At 43.9% G+C, this 17,819-nt stretch overlaps 1 protein-coding gene across 3 annotated transcripts in view; it reads left to right on the forward strand.

Moving 5' to 3' along the window:
• LOC121004716 (glycogenin-2-like) overlaps nt 1–17,819 on the forward strand; it is a 41,483-nt gene that overhangs the window by 18,051 nt on the left and 5,613 nt on the right. For all 3 annotated transcript variants that reach the window (XM_040437030.1, XM_040437032.1, XM_040437031.1), the window contains exons 3-7: nt 190–331; nt 5,159–5,333; nt 7,360–7,522; nt 7,738–7,864; nt 13,365–13,572. In XM_040437030.1, coding sequence (XP_040292964.1) covers nt 190–331; nt 5,159–5,333; nt 7,360–7,522; nt 7,738–7,864; nt 13,365–13,572 — 815 coding nt within the window. The remainder of the gene's footprint in view (nt 1–189; nt 332–5,158; nt 5,334–7,359; nt 7,523–7,737; nt 7,865–13,364; nt 13,573–17,819) is intronic.

Genomic DNA, 17,819 nt, shown 5'->3' on the forward strand with positions numbered 1-17,819 from the left:
CACAGGGATTCACAGAACACTGTATAGACAGGGTATCATGTCACCGTTAGAGATGTGAGGGGGAAGTGTCACACCCCCTGTCCCGGCATAGGGGAGGACATAGTCATGTAAAGCACTTCTTATTCTTCTCCTTACACCTGTTCATGTCATCCCCAGAATGTATTATCATTTTATGTCTTTATCTTTCAGTCACAGACCAAGCATTTGTGACCCTTTGTACAAATGACATATACTCTCAAGGTGCCTTAGTTTTGGGGAAATCATTAAGGAACCATGAAACATCCCGCAAGCTGGTGGTGATGATCACATCCCAAGTCTCTGGTCGTATGAGGTAAGATCAGGATTAGACATAGGACTACAGCTTCTCTACACAATCTCACAGTTAAATCACTGTCCAGAAGGAATGCAAAGGCCTCATGCACACGACCCTATTTTTGTTTCGCATGCAATCCGCATTTTTCATTTAAATGGGGCCAAAAAAAATGCGGACAGCACACTGTGTATAGTAAGGAAAGACCGGCACTCACTGTAGCTTGAAGAAAAGGAAATCTTTATTCAGACGTATAGGATATGGTACAAACAGAAATAAGCACACGGCATTTAAATAGCCTGCCAAGGCGGAAATGACATCACATTACCATGGTGACGATATCAACAAAACAATTAAACAATTAAGATGTAGCAGGTGAAGAAAATGAAGAAAGGATCCCAGCCGCAATCAATTGACAATTCAAATAGAAAGTATTCCATAATAGCAGTGATAGGGTTAAATGAAGTTTCAAAATAATGATGCCGCTGGGATGTCTTCAAGTTTTCTAAAAGTAAAAAGAAAACAAGTTATTTGATACATTGGTTTGCAACAATGGTACATGTTATTCTATACAAAAGGGTTATACAACAAAAAAAAAAAATATATATATATATCTCACGGGAACTGGAGATTCACAAAAAGCTGTGGAGGTCGTACTCGCGGTTCAAGCCCTTGGGTTCCAATGTTTGCAAAGTGTGAATCCAATAGGACTCACGCTTTTTCAACATCTTAACCCTGTCACCACCTCTACGGGGTTGTGAAACATGTTCTATTATCTGGAACCGCAGTTGCGAAATATTGTGGTTACAACGTTCAAAGTGGTGCGGTATAGGTAGAAGCAGGTTCTTTTTCCGTATGGTAGATTTATGTTTGGAAAAACGATCCTTGATGTTGAAAAAGCGTGAGTCCTATTGGATTCACACTTTGCAAACATTGGAACCCAAGGGCTTGAACCGCAAGTACGACCTCCACAGCTTTTTGTGAATCTCCAGTTCCCGTGAGATATATATATATATTTTTTGTTGTATAACCCTTTTGTATAGAATAACATGTACCATTGTTGCAAACCAATGTATCAAATAACTTGTTTTCTTTTTACTTTTAGAAAACTTGAAGACATCCCAGCGGCATCATTATTTTGAAACTTCATTTAACCCTATCACTGCTATTATGGAATACTTTCTATTTGAATTGTCAATTGATTGCGGCTGGGATCCTTTCTTCATTTTCTTCACCTGCTACATCTTAATTGTTTAATTGTTTTGTTGATATCGTCACCATGGTAATGTGATGTCATTTCCGCCTTGGCAGGCTATTTAAATGCCGTGTGCTTATTTCTGTTTGTACCATATCCTATACGTCTGAATAAAGATTTCCTTTTCTTCAAGCTACAGTGAGTGCCGGTCTTTCCTTACTATATTTATGAGAACGTGATCTCGGACGCGAGCACCACGCCATTGGTTACGGAGTGCCGGCTGATCATCATTTTCATCAGCACACTGTGTACTGTCCACATCCATATTTCGATGCCGCAGTCCCGCAAAAAAAGAAATAAATAGAACATGTCCTATACTTGTCCTATCCGTTTCTCCATTTCTACAGAAGGGAGAAAGAAAATGGCGGCGTGCACACAGGCGGTATATGTGTTTTGTGGTTCCACGGTTTGTGCACCTTACCACACATACGGTCGTGTGCATGAGGCCTTACTTGAAAATTGCTCCACTCAAGTGCGCCACTATATGCAGGGATTTCTGAGTTATTTTACAAAGTAGCTACCTTTCTTACAATGAAATTCCATGGTTAAAGGTGTTTTCCAGCTTTCTAACAGTTTTTTGGCTGTACTTGGGGATGGTAGAATAGTTACCTGCTCCCTGGCGCTCGGTTACGACGACTCCGGTCCACCACTACATTCGCTGCACACCGGTTCTGTCTTGTCGACTTCTGGAATGGATAGTGGTCACATGTGCCGCTGCCAGTGACATTTCACTGCTGCGGCCAGTCATTGGTTGCAGTGGCACACATAACATTAACCCCTGTCCATTCCAGAAGTTGACAAGCAGGGACTGGAATGCAGCAGTGGACTGAAAGAGCTGGAATGGACTGGCAGGTGCAGGTAAGTGTCCTTCGTTCCACTGATCCAGCAGGCAGGATGTATGACCAACAACTTGTTCAAAAGCTGGACAGTACCTGTAAGGTTTGATTACCTGACAGAAAGGTATTAGTACAAAAAGTCTAGGTGTAACCTTAGTCTTAGGGTCCATTCACACGTCCCGGCAATGTGCGTTCTGCATTTTGCGGACTGCACATCGCCGGCACTCTCATAGAAAATGCCTTTTTTTGTGGGCAAGAATAGGACATGTTCTATTTTTTGCAGAACGGAAGTACGGATCCGCAAATGTGGATGCGGACAGCACATTCCGGCCCCATTGAAAATGAATGGGTCCGCACCTGTTCCGCAAAATTGTGGAACGGATGCGGACCCATTTTGCGGACGTGTGAATGGACCCTTAGGGCACATGCAGATGAATGTAAGGGTTCCTTGCCGTGCTGCAGACCGTAAACGGTCGGGCCTCAATATACGGGCACTGTCCGTGTGTACTCCATGGTGCGGATGCTTGACCGAGTCCATGATCTGCCAGATACAACCAAAGATTGGTAATCTTCTGTCTTTTGCGGATTTGGGGTCCGTGCCTTCACACTGCAAAAGAAATGTCCTATATTTTGTCTCTTTTGCCGTATTTTGCGGATAACACACCTTTTGAGGTCAATGGGTCAACACCAGGAGTGCACATGGCCAGTGCCCGTGCATTGTGGACCGCAATTTGCGGTCAACAGCACGGGCACGGAGCCTTTATATTCGTCTGCATGACCCCTTACGAATGTTTTTACTCACCCTTACGGACAAGGATGGGACAGTTCTATAGAGAGGAGGACGTTCCATTCTGCAAAATGAAGAACGCACACAGCCAGTATCCCTGTTTTGTGGATCTGGAATTTGCGGACCGCCAAAATGGCTACGGCCGTTTGTATGAGCCCTTAGGGTGTATTCACATATAGCGTGTGTTACAGAAATTTCTGCAATTTACAATCAGTTCCATTCATCTGAATGGGGTTGTTTTGGTGGCAAACATGGATCTCTACAAACCCCTTTCAAATGAATGGGACCATTGCAGAACTCTTTGCAACAAATTTGCTCTGTGTGAATTCACCCTTGCCCTGATTAGACAGTCTTGTTTTGGAGTACTCTGGGAAGAATGTACAGTGGGGCTTGAAAGTTTGTGAACCCTTTGCAAATTTTCTATATTTCTCCATAAATTAGCTTACCTAAGCTAAAACTACATCAGATTTCCACAGAACTCCAAATCAAACAAATGAGTCAAAAATATTACACTTGGTCATTTACTTATTAAGGAAAATGATCCAATATCACATGTCTGTGAGTGGTAAAAGTATGTGAACCTTTTTCTGTCTGTATCTGCTGTGACCCTTTTGTGCAGCAATTACTGCAAATAAATGTTTCTGGTAATTGTTGATTAGTCCTGCACATCGGCTTGGAGGGATTCTAGCCCATTTCTCACAAAAAAGGTTCAACTCTATTATGTTGGTGGGTTTCCACCCATGAACTGCTCGCTTCAGGTCCTTCCACAACATTCCTACTGGATTAAGATCAGGACTTTGGCTTGGCTATTCCAAAACTTTAACTTCATTCTTCTTTAACCAATCTTCAGTAGAACAACTTGTGTGCTTAGGGTCGTTGTCTTGCTGCATGATCCCCGTATTCTTGAGATTCAGCTCACAGACATGTCCTGACATTTTCCTTTAGAATTTGCTGGTATAATTCGGTAACGCTTCTCATTTAAACCCAAAAAATTCTCATCCATCCGCAAAACATTGTTCCAGTAGCCGCCTGGCTTGTCCAGGTGATCTTTATCAAACTGCAGACGGGCAGCAATGTTCTTTTTGGAGAGCAGTGGCTTTCTCCTTGCATGCACACCTTTGCTGGTCAGTGATCTCCTGATGGTGAACTCATGCACTTTAACATTGCTAATGTGAGAAAGGCCTTTAGTTACTTAGAGGTTACCTTGGGTTCCTTTGAAACCTCATAGACTATTACACGCCTTACTTTTGGAATTATCTTTGTTGGTCGACCACTCATGTGGATGTTAATAATAGTCTTGAATTTCCTCCATTTGTACCTAATCTGTCTCGTTAACTGGTACAGTCCAAACCCTTTAGAGATAGTTTTGTAACCTTTTCCACCTTGATGAGCATCAACAGCTCTTCTTATGAGGTCCTCAGAAATTTCCTTTGTTCGTGCCATGATACCCTTCCACCCTTGTGAAGATAAGACTTTGATAGATCCCTGTTCTTTAAATAAAAAAGGTTTCCCACTCACACCTGATTGTCATCTTTTTTGATTGAAGACACCTTCAAATTATCTGCTAATCCTAAAAGTTCACATACTCTTGTCACGCACAGATATTTGATATTGGATCATTTTCCTCGACAAAAATTTCTGATTTTTTTACTCATTTGTTTGATTTGGTTATCTTTATCTTCTTTTAGGACTTGTGTGAAAATCAGATGTAGTTTTAGGTCAAATGTATGGAAAAATATAGAAAATTATAATGGGCTGACAAAATTTCACGCACCACTATATGCACTCTGTAGGACCTGAGAGGATGGAGCATGGCACATGGGTTCAAAACACAAAAGAGGGAATCATTGTGACCTCTCAGGGCCTACACTAGGCATAACACAGTAGATCAGTTCTGCTGGAGTCTTCCTTCAGCATACTTTAATGCTAAACAACATTGCTCAGTTTCCATATATTTCTTCTGTTTCAAGGGCAATTCTTGGTAAAGTTTTTGATGAAGTTTTGGAGGTGGACATTCTAGACAGTGCAGATTTGGTGCGGTTGTCCTTACTTAAGCGTCCAGAGCTTGGAGTGACCTTCACCAAAATTCAGTGCTGGACCCTCACACAATATACTAAGTGTGTGTACATGGATGCTGACACAATTGTAAGTGCACTTTTATTACCTGTAATTCTATCTTGGTATGTTCACTAAGGCTGGCCATACACTTCAGAGGAATGTCTGCTGAATACGCCATGTTTGGCAGGACCGGCTGACCATCTAATGTGTATGTTGGGTGTCCCAGCTCTCCCATTAACAGAAGATGTCAGGGGAAAGAAAGATTTGGAGTGGCTAATTTCAACTTGCTCAATCCTTTTGTTCTCAAGGGAGATAAGCTAATACCAGAACCGAGCATGCATGTGTATAGGGGAGCAGGAGAGATAACTGTCGTCCGGACAAGCACCTGGCTGGCCACTATCGAAAGTGTGTGACCAACCATAGATAACTCAACATGTACTGTTAAGACTACTTTCACACTAGCGTTCTGGTGTCCGCTCGTGAGCTCCGTTTGAAGGGGCTCACAAGCGACCCCGAACGCATCCGTCCAGCCCTAATGCATTCTGAGTGGACGCGGATCCGCTCAGAATGCATCAGTCTGGCAGCGTTCAGCCTCCGCTCCGCTCAGCGAGCGGACACCTGAACGCTGCTTGCAGTGTTCGGGTGTCCGCCTGGCCGTGCGGAGGCAAGCGGATCCGTCCAGACTTACAATGTAAGTCAATGGGGACGGATCCGTTTGAAGATGACACAATATGGCTCAATCTTCAAACGGATCCGTCCCCCATTGACTTTCAATGTAAAGTCTGGACGGATCCGTTCAGGCTACTTTCACACTTAGAATTTTTTTCAAACTATAATGCAGACAGATCCGTTCTGAACGGATACAAACGTCTGCATTATAGGAGCGGATCCGTCTGAGCAGACATCAGACGGACCCGCTCTGAACGGTAGTGTGAAAGTAGCCTAAGTACTTCCATTTTAAGGCCTCTTGCCCACAAAGTAAGGGCTCCATATCCGTGCTGCGGTCCGCTTTGCACGGGCACCGACCATGGGGCTGCCGCATGTGGATCGCGACCCCATTCACTTGAATGAGGTCCGCGATTCGTCCGTTACACAAAAAGATAGAACAAGTTCTATCTTATTGCGCAATGGAAGCCCGGTGCTTCTGTAGGGTTCCGTTCCGTTCTGCACCGCATCTCTGGATTTGCGGACTGCACACAGCTGGTGACCCGTGTATTGCGTAACCGCTGTATGAGGTCCACAGCACGGGCACGGAGCCCTCACGTTCGTGGGCAAGAGGCCTAAAAGGCATCTGTCAGCAGATTTGTACCTATAAAACTGGCTGACCTGTTACATGTTCATATGTGCCCGCATTGCAGAGAAAAATGAAGTTTTAATATATGCAAATGAGCCTCTAGGAGCAATGGGGGCGTTCCATTACACCTACAGGCTCTGCTCTCTCTGCAACTGCCACGCCCTCTCTAATTTGATTGACAGGACCAGGTATGATGATATTGTCACTGCCTAGCCCTATCAATCAAAGTAGAGAGGGTGCAGCAGTTGCAGAGAGAGCAGAGCCTCTAGGTGTAACGGTAACACACCCGTTACTCCTAGAGGCTCATTTGCATGTATTAAACCATAATTTTTTCTCAGCAATTTGGTCACATATGAACATGGGACCAACACAGATGCCTTCAGCTGCCAAGCGCACATGTAACCGGTCAGCCAGTGTCATAGGTACAAATCTGCTGACAGATGCCCTTTAAATGGGTTTTCCAGCTCGAAAAAAATAGCAGCAGCAGACTCAGAATGGCTGTAAAACATAGCTGTCCAGGCCTACACCTCTGTCTACTTCCTGCTCTTGTCTGGAAATACCCTCTCAGCCAATCACTGGCCGTGGTGGTGACCACCTCAGACAATGATTGGCTAAGTGGGCATTTCCTGAGCGTCGAGCGGAAAGCAGAGGACAGCGGGTACCAGGGCAGTGTCAGTGAGGTGATTATCGGTTTGCAGTTTTTAGCTTGCTGTCACCAGATTTCTTACCATGTTTTTTTTGCTTTTGGCATTAGGAAAAAATCTTGTTGCTGAGTATGAGAAAAGCTATTAGACCATTGCAGTGTATTTTATTTAACAGGCTCTTCGTAACATTGATGAATTATTCGATCGGGAAGAATTTTCAGCCTCCCCGGATTCCGGTTGGCCTGACTGTTTTAATAGTGGAGTGTTTGTCTTTAGACCGTCTCTTGACACTTTTAGATGCCTTCTACAGTATGCAGAAAACCATGGCAGCTTTGATGGTAAGGCTGTATCCAATGTAATGCTACCTACTAACATTTCCAGATCTAGCTGAGAAATTCCAGATATATAGACCTACTCCATGTTGTAAAGAAAACTGGATGATGACCAATATGGCGGCCACATCACACATTTCTTTCTACACAGAAAGATGGTGCTCGGTCTACCCGTACATTATACTGCCAAGCTTTTTATGTTTCTTAATCATTTCTTGCAGGGGGTGACCAGGGACTGCTCAACAGTTTCTTTGGTAACTGGGCGACATCAGACATCAGCAAACATTTGCCTTTCATTTATAACTTGAGCATCAGTTCTGTTTACACCTACATACCTGCATTCAAACAGTAAGTACCGCTGATCCAACTGAATGTAATTGAGCTCAGTTTATCAGGTGTAGCAGAGCCAAGTGTGTCATGTAGCACAACTCACAATGATATCTCATTGTAATTAAAACACCAAAAAACCCGCGTGCATTCCGCATTTTATGGAACGTCCGGCCCATAATAGAACAGTCCTATCCTATGTTTTGGGGGGACAAGGTGACAAAAAAATGGCAAATCACAGTTTTTTTAATTTATTTTTTCTATTACAGCGTTCACAGCATAGGAGATATTTTTTAATATTGTAATAGTTTGGACTTTTTCGGACATGGCAATTAGGGATCGACCGATTATCGGTTTTACCAATATTATCGGCCGATATTGAGGATTTTGACCGTTATCGGTATCGGCATCTATTTTGACGATATTCCGATAACGTATTGGGAACACAGAACGCGCTGCTCTCAGCGCTCTCCATGTTCCCTCCGCAGCACAGGGGAGAAAGAAGCAGTGTCTCCTCCACCTGTGCTGCTGCTGCCGCCAATGAGAGGAGAGAAGATAAGAGGAGGGGAGGGGCTGTGGCCATCGCTCCACCAATGAAGATAAGTCTCTCATTCATATACAGGAGGCGGGAGCTGGCTGCAGAATCACATAGCCGGCTCCCGACCTCTATGAGCGGTAGCTGTGATCTGCGGTAGTTAACCCCTTAGGTGCCGCGGATCACAGCTACCGCTCATAGAGGTCGGGAGCCGGCTATGTGATTCTGCAGCCAGCTCCCGCCTCCTGTATATGAATGATTGAGAGACTTATCTTCATTCGTGGCGCAGTGCGCCCCCCAGTATTAATCATTGGTGGCGCAGTGTGCCCCCCACCCCCATCCCAATAGTAAAAACATTGGTGGCGCAGTGCGCCCCCCCCAAGCCCCCCAGTATTAATCATTGGTGGCGCAGTGCGCCCCCCACCCCCATCCCAATCCCACTAGTAAAAACATTGGTGGCGCAGTGCGCCCCCCTTCCCCCCCCACTCAGTATTAATCATTGGTGGCAGTGGCCACAGGATCCCCTCTCCCCTGCTCCTCCGATCGGAGCCCCAGCTGTGTAATCCTGGGGCTCCGATCGGTTACCATGGTAGCCAGGACGCTATTGAAGCCCTGGCTGCCATGTTCAGCTCCATGCTGCTGTGTGCACAAAGCACAGAGCAGCAGGGACAGTGTGAGGTCCTATTCACCCCGATAGAGATCTATCAGGGTGACTAGGACAAGGGTTCTAGTCCCTAAGGGGGCTAAAAGTTAGTAAAAAAACAACAACCAAAAAACCCACAAAAATATTAAGTATAAATGAAAAAGATTTACAAAAAAAAAAAATACACGCTAACAATAAACATATTAATTTTCAGCAGATTTGTGAAGGAATTTTTTTTTTTCTCAAAAATAAAAATACCCAGAATATCGGTATAAATTATCGGCTATCGGCCTGAAAGTTCACAAATTATCGGTATCGGCCCTATAAAAATTTATATCGGTCGATCCCTAATCGCAATACCTAATGTTTATTTTATTTTATTGATTTAAACTTTTTGTATTTTGGTGTTTTTTTTTTTACTTTTTATTTAATAACTATTAGGGGATAGAACCCTTGTCCTATTCACCCTAATAGAGCTTTATTAGGGTGAATAGGACCTCACACTGTCCCTGCTGCACTGTGCTTTGTACACACGGCAGCAGGGATCTTACCATGGCAGTCAGGGCTTCAGTAGCATCCTGGCTGCCATGGTAATTGATCGGAGCCCTGCGATTACACTGCTGGGGCCCCGATCGGAAGCTGCCACTGCTACCAATGGGGGGGGGGGGGGTGCGCCACCAATGATTATAATGTTGGGGGGGGCACACTGCACCACCAAAAAAATTTATACTGGGGTTGGGGGGGAGCAATTTGCCACCAATGAATATAATTAAACCATTAATGCAAATGTACTCTGCGATTCCCGTCAATTAACCCCTAAGGTGCGGCACCTGAAGGGTTAATTGCCGCGGTTTGCAGGATCGCATGCCCTTTCATTGAGACCGGGTATGTGATACAGCCAGCATCCGCTGCTTACATTTGCATTAATGGTTTAATTACATTCATTGGTGGCGCAGTGGCCACAGTCCCTCCCCTCCTCCTCACTGCTTTTGTCACTGGTGGCGGCAGCAGCCGCGGCACAGTGGGGAGGGAGGGAGAGACTGGCTTCTTCTCTACTGTGCTGCTGAGGAGAACATGGTGCACTGAGAGTGGCGCGTGCCTAACTGATATTAGGCTGTGCAGTAGCGCAGCCTAATATCGGAAAATTGCAAATCCCGGTATCAAATCGATCCGGGTACAAAAGTATCGACTGGATATCAATACTTTGATATCCGGTGCAAGCCCAAGGGCTGTTTCAGACAAGCGGATGCCGTGCGTCTCATCCGCTGCAGGAATGACAGCCAAGCAGCCAGAGACACGGAGCATTAACATGATTGATAATGCTCTGTGCCTCTCTGTGACCTTTTTACTATAAAATCACAGTGAGGTAAATTTGTGATTTTGTGTTAAAAAGATCACAGAGAGGCATGGAGCATTATCAATCATGTTAATGCTCCGTGTTTCTGCTGTCCAGTGCGGGGCTTTGCTGTCTTTCACGCTGCGGATGACAAGCACAGCATCCGCTCGTGTGAAACAGCCCTTTTTGTAATATTTTTTGTTTTCCCGAGAGCAGTGTCCCCTGTCCCGTGGCTCTCTAGCTGTTGCAAAACTACAACTACCAGCATGCCTGCAGGCCATAGGTTGAGGAACACTACCTTATGCCCCTTACCTTACTCCTATGATTAATCATGCACTCCATATAAAGATGGCAAATGTTTGTCTATCAGGTTCTGAATGTATATGGGGTCATAACTCAAGCCTGTTGATTTTGAGTGCATAAAAATTACAGGAAGGAAGGAATACACATGTAAATCCAGATAAATTACTGACACAATACTGATGACAATATGGATGGTAGATCATCCGGAATCATTCTGGAGCTGGAATACGGACAGATTTCAATACGCTAGTGTGAGCTAGGGTTGTAGCGGGTAGCGAATTATCGATGCCCAATCAATACTTTTGTACCGGTATCGATTCGATACTGGGATTTGACATTTACCTATACTAGGCTGCGCTACTGCACAGCCTAGTATCATAGAACATGGCGCGCGCTGCTCTCAGCGCGGGCCATGTTCTCCTTAGCAGCACAGGGGAGAAGGAGTCTCTCCCTCCCCCCTGTGTCGCTGCTGACAATAAGAAGAGAGAGGGGCAGAGGAGGGGAGGGGCTGTGGCCACTGTGCCACCAATGATGATAACTCACCCATTAATCCAAATATAGGCGGCGGGTGCCGGCGTCAGAATCACATAGCCGGCGGCACCCGACCTCTATGACAGTGCGCTGCGATTCGCGGCGCCCCTTCATAGGGGTCGGGTGCCGACTATGTGATTCTGCCGCTAGCACCCGCCTCCGTAAATGTATTAAAAAGTTACTTAACTTCATTGATGGTGCAGTGCGCCCCCCTCCCTTCCCCCAGTACTAAAAACATTGGTGGCGCAGTGCGCCCCCCCAGTATTATAATCATTGGTGGCAGTGGCCACAGGGTCCCCTTCCCTCCTCTTCACTCATTGGTGGTGCAGTGGCAGTTGTGATCGAAGCCCCAGCAGTGTAATCCTGGGGCTCCGATCAGTTATCTTGGCAGCTACTGAAGCCCTGGCTGCCATGATAATCTCCCTGCTGCTGTGTGTGTACAGGGCAGCAGGGTGAGTGTGAAGTCCTATTCACCCTAATAGTCCTTAAAGAGGACCAGTCATGGCGTTTGGAAATGTAAATTATTTCTTACCTGCCATTATTTCTTCCGCTTCCTTGATCACAGCGGGTTTTTATTCTTCTACCTTCCCCCATTCCTGAGATCTGGCACCCAATCCTAAATGCAAATAGAGAGCCGAGGTTCATTGCATTGGAGACCAGCTTTCTGTTCCAAGGGCGAGGTCCACAGCTTCAGGCCTTGTTCACATTTCCGTTTTTCACTGATGTGCGCATTTTCTGACCCATTGATTTACATCTGTCTGTTCACTTTCCGGTATCACTGGGACATGCACTACTTGATGTGGACCAAGCACGCCCATAGAAGTCTATGGGTCCGTGAAAATCACTGACACACATTCATGTTGCGTCCGTTTTTCACTGAAGACTGATAGGAGATTCTTTGGAAATTAATTTTCAGCTGAGCAACGTCGGTGAATTAAAAATGACACACGGATGGTAAAAACGGACACACGGACCAACCACGGATCCTTCACAGACAGCTTCACGGATTAAACACGTACTCTTTTTTCACGGACGTGACTGTTCACGGAAATGTGAACAAGACCTCACTTGGATCCTGTCCATTCAAAGCTGATGCCCAGGCAATTATCAGGAGTGAATTGAGCGTTCCTGATAATTGCCTGATCGTTAAGCTGAGGGAAGTGCTGCATTTACCTGTATCTCCACGACATGGGCACAAGCGATCACTACTACTGCCTGTCATCCCCATGCAGATTCATTATTTGCCAGCAGTACACCGCTGTTTACACCGAGCGATTTGCTAACGCCAAGCAATGATTGTGCCACCTCAAAGATGCAACACCCAATGAACAAGTATTTGCTCATTCATTGAGTTGACACATTTACACAGGACAGTTAGGCCTCATGTACATGAACGTATTTTCTTTCCTTGTCCTTTACGTTTTTCTTTGCGGAACCGTTCATTTCAAGTTACTCCGTGTGCATTCTGTTTCCTGTATGTTCGTATTTCCTTTCCGCAAAAAAATAGAACATGTCCTATTATTGTCTGCATTACGGACAAGGATAGTACTGTTTTATCAGGGGCCAGCTGTTCTTTTCCGCAAAATACGGAATGCACACGGACGTCATCCGTATTTTTTGCGGACCGCAAAATACATAGTCGTTTGCATGAGGCCTTATTAGGATGAGTGTTCGTATGTCCAAAATCTAATCCCCGATCCTTGTGCCATAACGGGTGTAGTTTCATCCCTGGCACTGGGGAAAGGAGGTGAACTGCTTGCTAATATTGGCTGCAACTATTTTAATAAGGGCTTATTCACATGGTGCAGTCAAATCACAGTTTGTTGCCACAAAACCACTTTATTTTACCATGATTTAACAGGGATTGCGGCAGTAAACTGCAAGTTTTCCACACCACGTGAATAGACCCTGAATGTACGTCAAGTTTTAAATCTTTAAGATTTTATTAACAATTCCTAATCAAATCAGGATTTTGAGGCCGACATGAGCTGATTATATTGGTCTTCCAGATTAGGACACAAATGGCTGTAAATGAGAATCTGCATCTATGGCCAACGTTAAATATGAAAAATATTACTGTTTATAATCCGTATAATGGTATGTAATGTTCATATAGTAATAATGTAATAAACTATAGGATTGACCACAAATGCTGCAAATTTCTTCATTACAGGTTTGGGTCAGAGGCAAAGGTTGTTCATTTTATAGGTACGCCAAAGCCCTGGAATTGTAAATATAACCCACAAACCAAATGCATTGTAGAGGAGGAATCACTGAACGGGCAGCAGCACCTTTCATTCCTCATCCTCTGGTGGGAGATTTACATCTCTGACGTTTTACCTTTATTAATGGGACAAGAGGAGCTGGATGGCACAGATAAGGTAAATGTGTAACTTGGCTTTTTTATTATGTTTTTTTGTTTTTGTCTGTGTCAGAGTATTTATTATTTAGTAGTAAGGGTACTTTCACACTAGCGTTATTCTCCGTCCAAAATTCTTGAACACTTGCCGGAATGCGGATTCGGCATTTTTTTCCATTGACATGCATTAATGCTGGATCCGGCCCCGAGTGTTCCAGCAAAACGGATCCGGCATTGCGGTCTGCGCATGCTCAGACAGCAAAAAATGCTAAAAAAAAAAAATGCCAGATCCAGGGTCTATCCAGATTGATCACATCAGAGTATTTGTTGGTACTAGTTTAGGGTACATATGATTTTTGGTTGCTCTATATTACACTTTTTGTGAGGCAAGATAACAAGAAATAGCTGTTTTGGCACCGTTTTTATTTTTTGTTATTTACAACATTCATCTGACAGGTTAGATCATGTAATATTTTTATAGACCAGGTTGTCACGGATGCGGCGATACCTAATATGTATACTTTTTTTTATTTATGTAAGTTTTACACAATGATTTGAAGCAAAAAATAGTGTTTCCATAGAGAGCCATAATTTTGTCAGTTTTTGGGCAATTACCTTCGGTAGGGTATTATTTTTGCGGGATGAGATGACTGTTTTATTGGCACTATTTTGGGGTGCGTGTGACTTTTTGATCGCTTGCTATTACACTTTTTGTGATGTAAGGTGACAAAAAATTATATTTAAAATTATATTTAGCACAGCACAGTTTTTATTTTTTACGGTGTTCATCTGAGGGGTTAGGTCATGTGATATTTTTATAGAGCCGGTCGATACGGACGCGGTGATACCTAATATGTATACTTTTTTTTTTATGTAAGTTTTACACAATAATATCATTTTTGAAACAAAAAAATATCATGTTTTAGTGTCTCCATATTCTGAGAGACATAGTTTTTTCAGTTTTTGGGCAATCATCTTAGGTAGGGTCTCATTTTTTGCGGGATGAGACGACTGTTTGAATGGTACTATTTTGGTGTACATACGACTTTTTTGATCACTTTTATTACCTTTTTTTGGAAGTAAGGTGAGCAAAATTTCAATTTCATCATAGTTTTTATTTTTTATGGCGTTCACCGTGCGGGAAATTTAACATGACCGTTTTATAGATCGGGTCGTTACGGACGCGGTGATATATAACCTGTGTAGGGAATTTTATTTTTTTATTTTTAATCAGGGATAAATGTGTTTTTATTTAATTTTTACTTTTTTCACTTTTTTTTTTTTACCCAGACCCACTTGGTTCTTGGAGATCCAGTGGGTCTGATGTCTGTATAATACAGTACAGTACACTATATAGTGTACTGCACTGTATTTCACTCACACTTTGTCTGAACAGATCTCTGCCTTTAGCACAAATCTGTTCAGCACCATGGACAGCAGGATGCCTGAGAAGGCGTCCTGTTGCCATGGGAACCTTCCCCGTCTGCCACAACTGAGCAGACGGGGAAGGGGAGGGAGGAGGGCTCCCTCCCTCTGTCACCACATCCTGTCCGGGGGCTGCAAAGGCACAGCAACCCCCCCGATGGGAGAGGGAGGGAGCTCCCTCCCTCTTCACCTCTTCCATACAGCGGTCCCTACGGACCGCTGCATGGAAGGGGTTAAAATGGCGGACATCTGCACAGATGTCTGCCGTTTGAATCGGAGTGTCAGCAATGAGATGACACTCTGAATCAACCGCTCGGCCATCCTGAAAATAAACGGGGGGCGGGCGGAAGATCGAGCACCCGCCCCCCACACTGCCGCACGCCTCCCGCACCGCCCGCAATCCTCCCCCCGCTGCGCCCGCAGGCACAAAAACACAGAGGGCTGCAGGGGGGGTTTACTTTCAAAAATATGGGCACTTTGAGGTTTCTGATCCCTGCTGTCACGGACCGCAGGGATCAGAAACTTGCATAAGCGCTAAAAACCGCAGGTCTGAATTGACCTGCGGTTTGTAGCGATCGGCAATGCGGGGGGGAGGGGTCACAGGATTCCCCTAGGCATTGTCACGGGGTGCCTGCTGAATGATTTCAACAGGCACCCTGTTCCGATCACTGCCGGCTGTGCGACAGTGATCAAAACTACACAGGACGTACCGGTACGCCCTGGGTCCTTAACCCTTTCATGACCAAAGGTCATTGATGCCCCAGTGTCCAGGTCAAAATTTACAAATCTGACATGCGTCACTTTAAGTGGTAATAGCTTTGGAACACTTTTACTTATCCACGCCATTCTGAGATTGTTTTCTCGTGACACATTGTACTTCATGACAGTCATAAATTTGAGTCAATATATATCACCTTTATTTATGAAAAAATCCCAAATTTACCAAAAATAAATAAAAATTAGCAATTTTCTAAATTTCAATTTCTCTGCTTCTAAAACAGAAAGTGATACCTCATAAAATATTTATTACATAACATTCCCCATATGTCTACTTTATGTTGGCATCATTTTGGAAATGTTATTTTATTTTTTTAGGACGTTACAAGGCTTAGAAGTTTAGAAGCAATTCTTAAAATTTTTAAGAAAATTTCCAAAACCCACTTTTTAACGACTAGTTCAGGTCTGAAGTCACTTTGTGAGGCCTATATAGTAGATACCCCCATAAATGACCCCATTGTAGAAACTAGACCCCTCAAGTTACTTAAAACCAATTTTACAAACGTTATTAACCCTTTAGGTGTTCCACAAGAATTAAAGGAAAATGGAGAGGAAATTTCTAAATTTCACTTTTTTAGCAGATTTTCTATTTTATTACATTTTTTTCTTTAACACATTAAGAATTAACAGCCAAACAAAACTCAATATTTATTACTCTGATTCTGCGGTTTACAGAAACACCCAACATGTGGTCGTAAACTGATGTAAGGGCGCACGGCAGGGCGCAGAAGGAAAGGAACACCGTATGGTTTTTGGAAGGCAGATTTTGCTGGATTGGTTTTCTGAACGCCATATGTTTTTTATTTTTCTACCGATCGTCTTGTGCAGGGGCTCATTTTTTGAAGAAAGAGTTGAGGTTTTTATTGGTACCATTTTTGGGTACATAGGATTTTTTGATCATTCATTATTACACTTTATGGGACAAGGTGGCCAAAAAATTGGCTGTTTTGGAACTTTTTTTTTTTTTTTTTTTACAGCGTTCATCTGAGGGGTTAGGTCATGTGACAGTTTTATAGAGCAGATCGTTACGGACGTGGCAATACCTAATATGTATACTTTTTCTTATTTATTTAAGTTTTACACAATAATAGCATTTCTGAAACCAAAAAAATGATGTTTTAGTGTCTCTATAGTCTGAGAGCCATAGCTTTTTTATTTTTTGGGCGATTGTCTTAAATATGGGCTTTTTTTGCGGGATGAGGTAACGGTTTGATTGGTACTATTTTGGGGTATATACGCCTTTTTTGATCGCTTGCTGTTGCACTTTTTGTGATGTAAGGTGACAAAAATGGCTTATTTTTTTACACCGTTTTTATTTTTTATGGTGTTTATTGGACGGGGTTGATGATGTGATATATTTATAGAGATGGTCGCTACGGACGCGGTGACACCTAATATGTGTGGTTTTTGTTAGTTTTTTAGTTTTTTTTTTTAGGAAAAGGATTTTTTTTTTACATTTTTATTTATTTATTTTTACTTTTATTATTTTCAATTTTTTTTTTATCAGTTCCCTCTTGGATCTTGAAGATCCAGTGGGGCTGATGGTTGTACTATACTTTGCAATGCTTTTGCATTGCAAAGTATAATACAATCAGATGCCTGTAGGTGGCAGCACCGGACGCCTATGCCATGGCAACCGGACGCCTTTGCAAAGCGTCCGGTTGCCATGGCAACCATCGGGCGCTGCGATCGCAGCAGCCCTGATGGTTGAGAGAGAGGGAGCCCCCTCCCTCTATTAACCCCATGGATGCCGCTACTGCAGCATCTATGCGGTTACAGCAGTGTCAGCATAGAGCTGACACACGCTGCTGATGGCGGCGGCTCAGGAATGGAGACGCCGCCATCACTCACAGAAGGGGGACCGCATCGGGGGCAGCATTTTACTTATAACAGATCGGGGCAGGAGGGGGCGGACGCATCGGGGGCAGGGGGCAGCATTTTACTTATTACAGATGGCGGCAGGAGGGGGCGGACGCATCGGGGGCAGGGCGCAGCATTTTATTTATTACAGATCGGGGCAGGAGGGGGCGGACCGCATCGGGGGCAGGGTAAGAAGAAGGACAAGAA

This window comes from Bufo bufo, chromosome 6, assembly GCF_905171765.1.
Source record: "Bufo bufo chromosome 6, aBufBuf1.1, whole genome shotgun sequence".
In the NCBI taxonomy this organism is placed as follows: Eukaryota; Metazoa; Chordata; class Amphibia; order Anura; family Bufonidae; genus Bufo; species Bufo bufo.